Below are 10,589 nucleotides of genomic sequence, written 5' to 3' on the forward strand. Positions count from 1 at the left end.
TTTTGACTCCGGCCCCCTCAAAACATCCAAGATTCAAGATTAAGGTGTTTGTCATCCCTACAGAATAACAGGATCAGACAGAGTATAGTCCAAATAGTCCAAATATATCATTTTAGTGTCACCAGTAAGAAGGCAAAACCTCAGCTTGTCATCTGTCAGAGAGGACAATGGTTTGCTGCTTGGCCCTTCCTCTCTCTCTATCTGTGTGTGTGTGGGTGTGGGACAGTAGGTGGGTCAGCAGTTAGACACTTGTGGGAGGATGAAGTGATCATCTTGTGTCATGCTGGGTTTTGAGCTTTGAGCTACATGTACATCATCATCATCCCCAGCGTCCCCCCTCCACATTTTCTTTTAGTGTTCTGTAACCAAGACCGCTGACACAAGGTATCACTTCCTGTTCCTCCATGTACCTTTAGAGTTTGTTGTTTACAGAAAGTTAGTGTTGTTTATTTTGTCTATTTGATGTAATCATCTGTTTTGCATGTTGCATGTTGCATGCTGTGTTTTTGTGCTTTATGTCCAGCCGTGTGTGTGTGTGTGTGTGTGTGTGTGTGTGTGTGTGTGTGTTTCAGGTTGTTAGGTTGAGATTTTAACCTGTAATTTCCTTTTATTTTCTAGTTCTCTCTTGTGTTGTGTTGTTATGATGTCCACACCTGTCTAATGTATTTATATGCATGGTTCATTTATAAAGCGATGACTCGGCTAAAATGATTTAATTTGACTCAACAAGATGTTAATTTGAGAAATATAACGCCAGCAGCCAAGTTACAACAAACATCAATCACACAACTGCACGATCATTTAATTCAGAATATAAATCATCTTCTCTTTGATTTAAAATGGTGTAATATTCCTTTAAACGTGTCCCTCTTTCTTGTCACTTCCTGTCCAACTGTTTCTTACGTTCATCGCATTGAGATCTGGTGTCAGACGCTCCCTTGTTACGTTTGCTATTTTTGCAATCACTCTCCAGTTCACAATGGGGATATCCTCTCTCTCTCTCTCTCTCTCTCTCTCTCGCACACACACTCACTCACAATCTCACACACACACACACATGTCTTATTTCATTAGCATTGTTTTTGATATCGGGGGAATAAAATGGTTGTGGTGAGAGTGCATGTAAAATGTTGCTGTTCAGTGCCTTTTCTCCACTCGGGCTGACACTCTGTTGCTTCTCTCTCTCTCTCTCTCTTTCTTCCCCTTGTTCTTTATTGGATGGGACCCCTCTGCTCTCTGCCAATCACATTAGGAGCTTGATGAGGTACTGATGTTTCCCCTTCTGGTAGAACAGCTGTAGACACATAGAATAATACCACAAAATCTCTGATAGTTCTTTGCTAAATATGTATATACCGTATATTATCTGTTATACTGTGTATGATGTGTTGTCGTGTTTTCTTAGAGTTGCGTCTTTGTTGTGTTTTATAGTTGGCAGACGACCGGATGGCGCTGGTGTCAGGGATCAGTCTGGATCCTGAAGCGGCCATCGGCGTCACTAAAAAGCTGCCACCCAAATGGATTGAGGGGGTGGATGAGGTAAAAGAATGAATTCATCAAGAATTGGTCCAGAAATGAGCTTCAATATGCCTAAGTAATAACACCTGAGTGCATCGTGACCTTTACTTTCCTCAAAGATCATCCTGAGTATCCTGGTTTTTAATGCCGGTCTTCTGTTGTCATTAACTGCCAAGCGTTCCCTTTCAGATCCAATACGAAATCACACGGGTGCGGCAGAAGATGAAGGAGCTGGCTTTGCTTCACGACAAGCACATGAACCGTCCCACGCTGGATGACAGCAGCGAGGAAGAGCACGCCATAGAAATCACCACTCAGGAGATCACACAGGTACACAGCCCGAAGCAGGAGATGCAGTCGGAGGAACCGCGTCCAATATGGCTTCACACAACCTTGAGTTTTTCAATATGACGGTCCTTCTGTGTGTTCGTTTCCGCTCGTAGATGTTCCACCGGTGCCAGCGGTCCGTGACGGGTTTGCAGACTCGCTGTGGCCACTGCACCGAGCAAGAGGAGCGGCTGCTGAGGAACGTGGTCTGCTCTCTGGCACAGAGCCTGCAGGAGCTCTCCCTCAACTTCAGACACACACAGTCCAGCTACCTAAAACGTACAAACTGCACTCAATCACCTCACACACATTTTTTCACTCAACACCTTCCTGACATTGTCACAGTAAAAGTGGAAACTATAAATCCAAAAATGTACTATTCTACATTTTTCTTTTGATGTGTTTGTAATCGGATGTCACTTCTTTGTATTCCAGGGATGAAGAATCGTGAGGAAAGATCAAAGCACTTTTTTGACTCAGGGCCCCTGATGGAAGAGGATGAGGATTTAGCTCTATATGAGAGGGTGAGTTCAGATAGAGCAATTAGAAAAGCCTGGAAAAGTTCATTTAATTCACTAATTCAATTCAGAAAGTGAAACTCTCATATATATTATAGATTCATTACACACAAAGTGAAATATTTCAAGCCTTTATTTGTTTTAGTTTTGATGATTATGGCTCACAGCTCATGAAAACCCCACGTTCAATATCTCAGAATGTTAATATTGTGAAATGTTCCAATATTGTAGCCTCATGGTGTCACACTCTAATCAGCTCGTCAACTCAAATCACCTGTGCAACGGTTTCCCGAGCCTTTAAATTGTCTCTCAGTCTGGTTCAGTCGGCTACATAATCATGGGGAAGACGTCCATCTTGTAACGTATTGAGCTGCACCTGTATATGAGACTATGAGCCAAAGAGCCTAACAGGTCTGTGAACATTCAGATGTGAGCACTGCTGGCTCAGGTGTTGCCCGCGGAGGACTGGAATCTGGATTAATAATTTAAAAATGAACTTTACAAGTCGGGTGATCCGGTTTCAGAACGTGATGGATCCGTCCCATTTAACCGGTCAAAGGGCTCCCCCGCTGATCAAATCTACACACACACACATACACACACACACGCCATATTCCGGGTTTATGAAAATGATCATTAAGAGGTTTAGAACTAGTCCAGAGAAGGACAGGTGTAACTGACCTTTTAATGAATCCCCAGTTCCACTTAGGTGAGCCAGTGAGCACAATAAAAGGATTCTGGCTGGGGAACCGAAATGGAACCCAGCCGCTGTTGATGTTAAACTGTGTGTGATGAGCCTGAATGTCTGCTGTCAGATTAGTTATTTTGTGTTTCACTCTGCTATCACAGTGCTTCCTGCCGTCTGTCCAAATATTCATTTCCATTTCTATTTCATTTGGTCGAGTTAAATATAAGTGGCCATTTTCAAGACGGTTTGTTTTCCTTTTCAAAATGTCATTTCTAATCACTTTATCCGTCTTTATTATTGTCCTGATTTACCACACCTGACTGACCTTTGTGCGGTCTAACACAGCGTTTCCCGTCTTCTCTGTCAGGGCTTCACAGACGACCAGCTGATGATGGTGGAGCAGAACTCGGTTATGGTGGAGGAGCGGGAACGGGAGATCCGGCAAATAGTGCAGTCCATCTCAGACCTGAATGAGATCTTTCGGGACTTGGCCGGAATGGTGGTGGAGCAGGTATTTGAAGCAGTGCTGACACTTTGGATTCATGAAATTCAACACATACACGTCATTTCGAAGCAGATTCAGGTTTGGAAAGTGCTGCACTTAGTCGCAACACAATAGTATCTTTGTCTAATATGAATGATCTGCAGCTAAGAGGATAGAATAGAAACTCTCCTTGCTGATAACATTCCCTTTTCCTCTTGAAGGGCACAGTTCTGGATAGAATCGACTTCAACGTGGAGCAGGCTTGTGTCAAAACAGATGAAGGAATGAAACAGTTACAAAAGGTAAACATTTACAACTGAGTGGTTATGTAATTGTGTATTACACCTGAACATTGAAGTTACACGGAGCGGACACATATTGAGACTGTCTCATCCTTTAAAGTGAGGGATGTATTTGACCCACCCTTGGTTTCCTTTGCAGGCGGAACAGTATCAGAAGAAGAACAGGAAGATGCTGGTCATTCTGATCCTCTTTGTCATAGTCCTCGTTCTAATTATTATTCTTTTCGGAACAAAATTCTAACTCTGCATTCCTCTGCTTTTGTTTTCTGTGTGGGTGTTTGTTGTGCATCTGCGTGGACGTGGAGAGTCTCTGCTCTAAAACAAAGCTGAGTGCAGTTAGTACCCACCAGGGAACGTTCCAAGACTTCCACATGCGTGTTTGAAGGAGCAGTTTGGAGTGTTTACCGGTTGACTTTTAATGAAAGAAACAATCATCTGTATGATCCCTTTATGTTTTCTTGACTGGCACACAAACGCCAAGTGACTCTGAACCATTTGTCGATCACGACCATGCTGACAGACCTGCATCTTTAAAAAATACTACAAAAAAAAACTTTATGTACACTTAAAGCAGAGCTTTCTCTGCTTGAACTTGGAGCCTGACATGTGATGCATCATCAGTCATTGTTGCAGATGTTGTTGTTGAGAGGAAGATGAAGATGCAAGGAATGAATGTTTGCATACCTGACACATACATTTAATTTATTTTCAGCCCAACTACAAAAATGTTTTGCATCAGTATTGTCCCCTGGTATAAGGAAGTGTTTTACACCACCTGTACTCCAAAATCACGCACGATTCACTCCGCACTTTCCATGAAGTGCTTTTTTTTTTATGGTCCTTGCATTAAGTGCTACCTTTTTAACTCTTGCAGTTTGCACATATTGAGGCCTGGGGGGTTCTGTTATGGATGTAATACTACTGTCATCTGTACGATGAAAATAATTATTTATTTTTTAATAATGAGCTTCACAAGTTGTTCTCTCTCTCAGCCAGAGTGACTATGTCAAGTACAACCTGTCTGTCGTCTAAACCCAACAGTTACTTTGTCCACTGAGGATACTAGTGCTGTCCAAAAGTATGAGCCGGACACATATGGACACATGACGTGTTTGTTCACTGTGTTGAAACTTCTCTACATGTTGTAGTGTTCTATAAAGACTGATACGCTGTAATGAAGAGCTTTATTTGACATATCTTGTATACTTGTTAAATCATTATTGTCATTGATGTGAATTTCTGTGTGAACATGGTTATGTCTTAGTGAAACTCTACAGAGGTTTTGTTTTGTATGTCAAACAGAACTGTTGGGGAGAGAGCTGACTTTTATAATAAACCTGCAACACAAAGAATCCAGTTGTCTCTTTTAAGTGCAGGAGTGACTATTATGCTCCACACACAGGCTGAGTCTAACATTAGGGCAGGGATGATAAGGCACTGATTTCTGATTTCATTGTCATAAAGATGACGCTCATCACTTTATTTTATGTTTTAGTTCAAACATGTACTTGTACAATATGTAACAAACAACTTCAACTTGTACTTAAGCTTGTTTTTTTTCACTAAGTTAATACAACTAACAATTTATTAGTACTAATCAGTATTGATACTAATCCAAGGAGAGCATCATGTTATTCTCAGAATTAATATGCTTATAACAATATAGAATGCCATCCAAAGTTTTTGTATTGTGTAGGTTATTTCAGAGTTATTTCAAAAGCATAGAGCGCCTCAGTGATTGACGTCGAGTTAAACGTAACATGAACTGTCTCAGATATGTGAGAGCCTCTTTCTTCAGCACATAGCTTCAGTTAGCTCACACTGCTAACGTCATGTGAGACAAGTCAACAGCTGCTGCACACATGTGGTAGCTTTAACTGTGCTGCGTGGATGTGGCATTTACTGACTATATGACCTTATATTGATCTCACTACCATGTCCTGTGGTCTAGATGAAGACTGTCCGTTTCCCGCAAATGATGATCTGTTTGACGACACATTTGCTGTGCACGACGTGTACAAATTCATGGGCGAGGAGCTGAAGATCTGTCAGCTCTTCGGAGCGAACCTCGGCGTGGCTGCGCCGGTGTGGGAAGCTGTAAGACTCGACTGGGACTCGTTTTAATAATGGGGTGGGGGGGGGGGGGGTTATGCAAATGTAACATTGGGTTCTAAATGTAAACATCTCATTTCGGTGTGCGTGCGCAGGCGCTGCACCTGTGCGGTTACCTGGAGGAGCAGCAGGTGTGTCTGAGGGGCAAGCGCGTCATCGAGCTGGGAGCAGGCACCGGGCTGGTGGGGATCCTGGCTGCACGCGTCGGTACGGTTTGAATTATTTAAAGATTAAACATTGTCTCCATGTTTATGATGAAACGTGACACTATGAGCTTGTGTTATGGGCAGAAATGTCTCTTGGTCTCCATATTCAAGTACTGACTTTTTAATTAAGGATTCATGTGCTGATCCTCTTTCCTCCACTAGAGGCGCTGTACCACCTGTCTACATTTATATTTTCTATTGTTAACTTAAATTATGAAAGAGAATAAAGTTTGCCAAATTCCGACCAACAGCCAGAAGAAAACTAAACTATGGCAAAAACACGGAAAGATGCATCATGTAGTTAAAGCCACAATATATGCCCTTAAGGCCGGACAGCAGTGGTTCTCAAACTGTGGTATGAGTACAATCAGTTTAATTGTTTTTGCAGAGAATCGAAGCAATCTAAGACTACTGTGGCAAATAAGTAACAAAGGATTTTTTTCATTAATTTTATTTTTAGATCAGATTGAAACAGTTTGTGTTCATCTGTACATGAATGATGTTTACATGAATCGTGCAGTGATATGTTTTGATTTTACCTCCAGATTTTGGGATATTCTCGTTTCAGGAGCATTCGTGACCCTGACAGACCTTCCATTAGCTCTCCCACAACTGGAATCCAACGTCTCTGATAATTCGCCCTCTTGTGGTTGGCCTGCTGCTCCTCCCATTGTGCTCCCTCTGTCCTGGGGTGTGGATCATCTCCGCTTCCCCTCTGACTGGGATCTGGTACTTTGTACAGATATCGTTTACCTCCCAGAGACGTACCCTCTGCTTCTGGAAACATTAACTCATTTGTGCAAGAACGGCGCTGTGGTGTACCTCTCGTCCAAAATGAGACGGGAGCACGGGACTCCGGGTTTCTATGATGAGTGTCTGACAAGCAGATTTAATGTGGAGCTCTTGAACCGTGATGACCAGCAGAACATTAACATCTACAGGGCCTCCCTGAGGACAGACCACTGACAGCAGACAGCCTGCTACACTTACTCCGGCTTTAGATCCTGGCTGTCAGAAGAAACAACAACAATAACAACAACAACAACAAGCATCTTAGAATCTGACTGTAATGTGTAACTTAAAAGTACAGAGTTTCAGAATATTCATATAATTATAACAGTTTGTCTTTACATTTTCATTGCATTTCTTTGTCAAAAATAATGTCAGGTGTCACTTTTTGTGAAGCTGTGACTTCATAATGGACTATTTAAAGAAATGAACTTATTTTTAGGCACTTCACCTCTAAAAGAATGATTTTGCTGTGCATTTCAATACAAATATATTTTCTAATGATGATGATTGACGTGTCCTTGTATTTATCATTCACTACTATTATTCATCACTACTACTAATGACTACTATTACATGCATGTGATTGATGATGAAGATATTTAGAGACAATGATGACGATATTTATGACTTGGTGGTGGCGGTGCAGCCGGTGACCTTAAGTGTTTTGAGTGCGGTTAGTAACCAATTAGTGGGCTTATCCTGAGATTAGTGGCATGTGGAGGTTGAGCTTTCATGGGCATCTTTTGGTTGGTTTGTTGTTGGGGATCACTCAAAAGTTCTGAAATGATTTTGATGAGACGTTGCAGAAGGGGCGGGGCTTGACTAAGGGAAAAATGCATTGCATTTTGGGCCGATTAAGGAATGTTCATGATGATTTATAATGATAAAGGTATAAGAAGTGATACAGTATACAATAAATAACACAAACATACATCCAGTATTCGCAATAATTAGAATTTGTGCATTAATATTGACTTTAAGATGATTTTGCATGTATTTCATTTTAGTGTAACCTTGTATGTTTGTGTCCTTTTTCTAGTATGGTCCATTACCAATCTCATCAGCAAACCATATGAAGATTTGTCAAACCCAAAACAAATCATCCCATCACTGATGATTCTGTCAACATCAACACATTGCCCTCCCAGTCTGAACGCACTTTATCCCCTCTGTCCTGCTCTCTGCTGATGTACTGACTTTCTGTTCAGAAAAGGAAAGCCTGTTTGTTCCGCTGGAGAGTTTCAAAGAAAGGGAGACAACCCTGTCCACTGCCCGTCTCTCCCTCTACTACAATTCAACCGACAAAACAACAGATCGCTATCTACATGCAGAGTTTGCTCGCCATCACACAAATGTCATGGAAAGTGTGTATCGTTTGTTTCGTTGACATTCATCATTTTGGCAAGGTTACGAAAACAGGCAGTCGGTTTTCTTCTTTATGAGAAATACTGAAACATCTTCATGAAAGGTAGCAAGTTTGGGGCTACAGCAGGTGAGCAGGCGATATGAGTGTGTATGTATGTCATCGGCCTGACAGCAAATTTACTATTAAATGCTAATAATGGAGGCTGATATTAAAGGACTTTGACGCCTGAAATTGGTGTCGATAATAAAACTACAGAGGAAAACCCTGAAGAGTGCTTTCCTTTCTGTGTGTTCCAGTTATGTGGAATTGTGTAGTGAGTTCATTTAAGTTTTCTAGGTTGGCTGTAGGGAAGAAATAGCATCTCGAAACAACAGATTAAAAATTCCTCTGGTATTTAAACTGAGCAGGTTTGCTGGTTGTGAGGGAGGACGGCCTCTGTGTGTGACAGGGGAGTGAGTGTGTGTAGCGTTAATGGAGTGGGAGGGGGGCCGAAAACCTCTGTCCTTTTAAAACACGGCCTGTTTGGACTTCATTAGACCTCATGCGACCTCATCATCTGACAGGGTGACAATCTGAAAATAGCAGCTAAAAAGGTACGTGTGTGTACATTTCTAGGAGTTTGTAACGATATATAACCAACAATACAAACTTAATGTTTAATTGCTGGTAAAAAAAAATGTGTGTAAGATAGTTTACAATGTTTATAAATCTTCGCAATGTGTCATAAACTGCAAAAATAGTTACATAAGTGATCCTTTCATGTTTTTCTATCATCAGACCAAATGATGGCGTTCTGGGCTGAGAATGAGAGACAATCGCCTCAATATGGGAAATTTGGCACTGTTCCTGGGAGAAACTGCACATATAAGTGAGTTCACTGCTATGAGGATAGAGGATGGCAGAGTTTAGTAATATTCATTTATTTATTTTATACATGTGTGAACAGAAACACTGGGTTTGTTCTCTGTAGTGTTTTTGATATCATTGTGATTGTGACTTAACCTCCAACCAGCACCCAGACTGCATATTCAGATGTTAGTTACACCGAGGCACCAGAGATCTAGACCATCAAAATAAAGTGTGCTTATTTTCAGTGATAGTTTAGCATTTCCTCGTGTTGGGACTGACATCTAACGGCAGCCGGGGTTAATAACAGCAGGTCAGCAAACAAACAATAATATATAACGTAGTATATTTCCCTATATGAAATGCAACTGTCGCAGTGCATGATGTCTTGAGTGACAGCGCCTCGCCCAAACAAATCAATCATACAAGGTCGACAACTTGTGTCATTTTCCCGGATTCCATGCAGAGATTTTTGCAAAAAAGTATCAAACAGCTTGGGAAATTAGTGTTAAATTGTGATATTTTAAAAGAAGAAAATGATGACTTTAAATTAGTAAAGAATTGTTTTGCATTGCATTCATAAACATTTCCCACAATTGTACTTGCAGCTTTCATGACAAACACCAGCCTACATATTACCCACTCTACTTTGGTGAACACCAAGATCAAGCCAGGGAGTCCAGACCGTGGACTGTACCAGGCTCCAGAAAAGGAGGGGCTCTGCAAGACTACACCAACTGGACAGACTCAGACCTGACCAGCCCAACCTCTCACTTCCCTTTTGTTCTGGATCGTCACCCTCTGCATCCGCATGACTTGGGAGACTACCAGCATCAAGAATCCAGAGAAAGAGAGTGGACAGCAGGAGAGGCTCAGCCAACACTGAGGGAATGTGAGAGAGGAATCCAGAGGGAGGGATGGCAGAGGAGGTGTGAGACTTATAGTCCTATCAGATACCAAAGGGACATTTCCAAGAGGAGTCTGAGTGACAGCAGCTATCGAGAACTGGAGGCCTGGGCGGCCCGTTACAGCCATTCGCTTCCGAGGAGGAGGCGTATAGAGGCGGAGCTGAGGGGGGCCGCCCACGGGCTGTCAGAGAGTCATCTGGCTCTGGAGAGGGACAGCAGGAGTGGGACGGACCCTCGGGTGGCGGCACTGCATCAAGCCAGAGTGTCTGCGCACAACAGAGAAGTAGGACAGTGGGGACAGGACAGAGTGTGGCGACAACAAACTACTAGTCATTATCCAGCGCCGGCTCCTGTCCCAGATACAAGCCAAAGCCACATGTTGGGCACCAAAGAAAGGTTAAACTACCAAAGGAGAATGTTCAGTCATCCTCCCAACTACATGGCACCTCCTCCCTATAACAGCCCCCATAAATGTTCCCCTGTAATGCAGCATAACAGTGACAGATACACTGACAGCTGGGA

General features: G+C 42.3%; 2 protein-coding genes across 4 annotated transcripts in view; both read left to right on the forward strand.

Annotated features, from left to right (window-relative positions):
• The window catches only part of stx16 (syntaxin 16), a 6,062-nt gene extending 873 nt beyond the window's left edge, over positions 1-5,189 (forward strand). For 2 of the 3 annotated variants that reach the window (XM_076141219.1, XM_076141221.1), the window contains exons 2-8: positions 1,432-1,539; positions 1,708-1,848; positions 1,962-2,124; positions 2,281-2,369; positions 3,419-3,562; positions 3,757-3,837; positions 3,977-5,189. In XM_076141219.1, the coding sequence (XP_075997334.1) occupies positions 1,432-1,539; positions 1,708-1,848; positions 1,962-2,124; positions 2,281-2,369; positions 3,419-3,562; positions 3,757-3,837; positions 3,977-4,078 (828 nt within the window). In that variant the 3' untranslated portion in view covers positions 4,079-5,189. Of the gene's footprint in view, positions 1-1,252; positions 1,265-1,431; positions 1,540-1,707; positions 1,849-1,961; positions 2,125-2,280; positions 2,370-3,418; positions 3,563-3,756; positions 3,838-3,976 lie in introns of all 3 variants that reach the window. The other variant, XM_076141220.1, reaches the window with a different exon arrangement.
• A 261-nt stretch (positions 5,190-5,450) lies between these two features.
• LOC142991186 (EEF1A lysine methyltransferase 3-like) lies at positions 5,451-7,451 on the forward strand. The gene is made up of 3 exons (XM_076141222.1): positions 5,451-5,934; positions 6,045-6,156; positions 6,724-7,451. The coding sequence occupies exons 1-3, from the start codon at positions 5,773-5,775 to the stop codon at positions 7,119-7,121; spliced, it is 672 nt and encodes a 223-aa protein (XP_075997337.1). The 5' UTR covers positions 5,451-5,772; the 3' UTR covers positions 7,122-7,451.
• Positions 7,452-10,589: the final 3,138 nt, after the last annotated feature.

The sequence above is a fragment of the Genypterus blacodes genome, unplaced genomic scaffold, assembly GCF_046128005.1.
Source record: "Genypterus blacodes isolate CSIRO-AG114 ecotype Tasmania unplaced genomic scaffold, CSIRO-AGI_Gbla_v1 ptg000017l_1, whole genome shotgun sequence".
Taxonomy (NCBI): domain Eukaryota; kingdom Metazoa; phylum Chordata; class Actinopteri; order Ophidiiformes; family Ophidiidae; genus Genypterus; species Genypterus blacodes.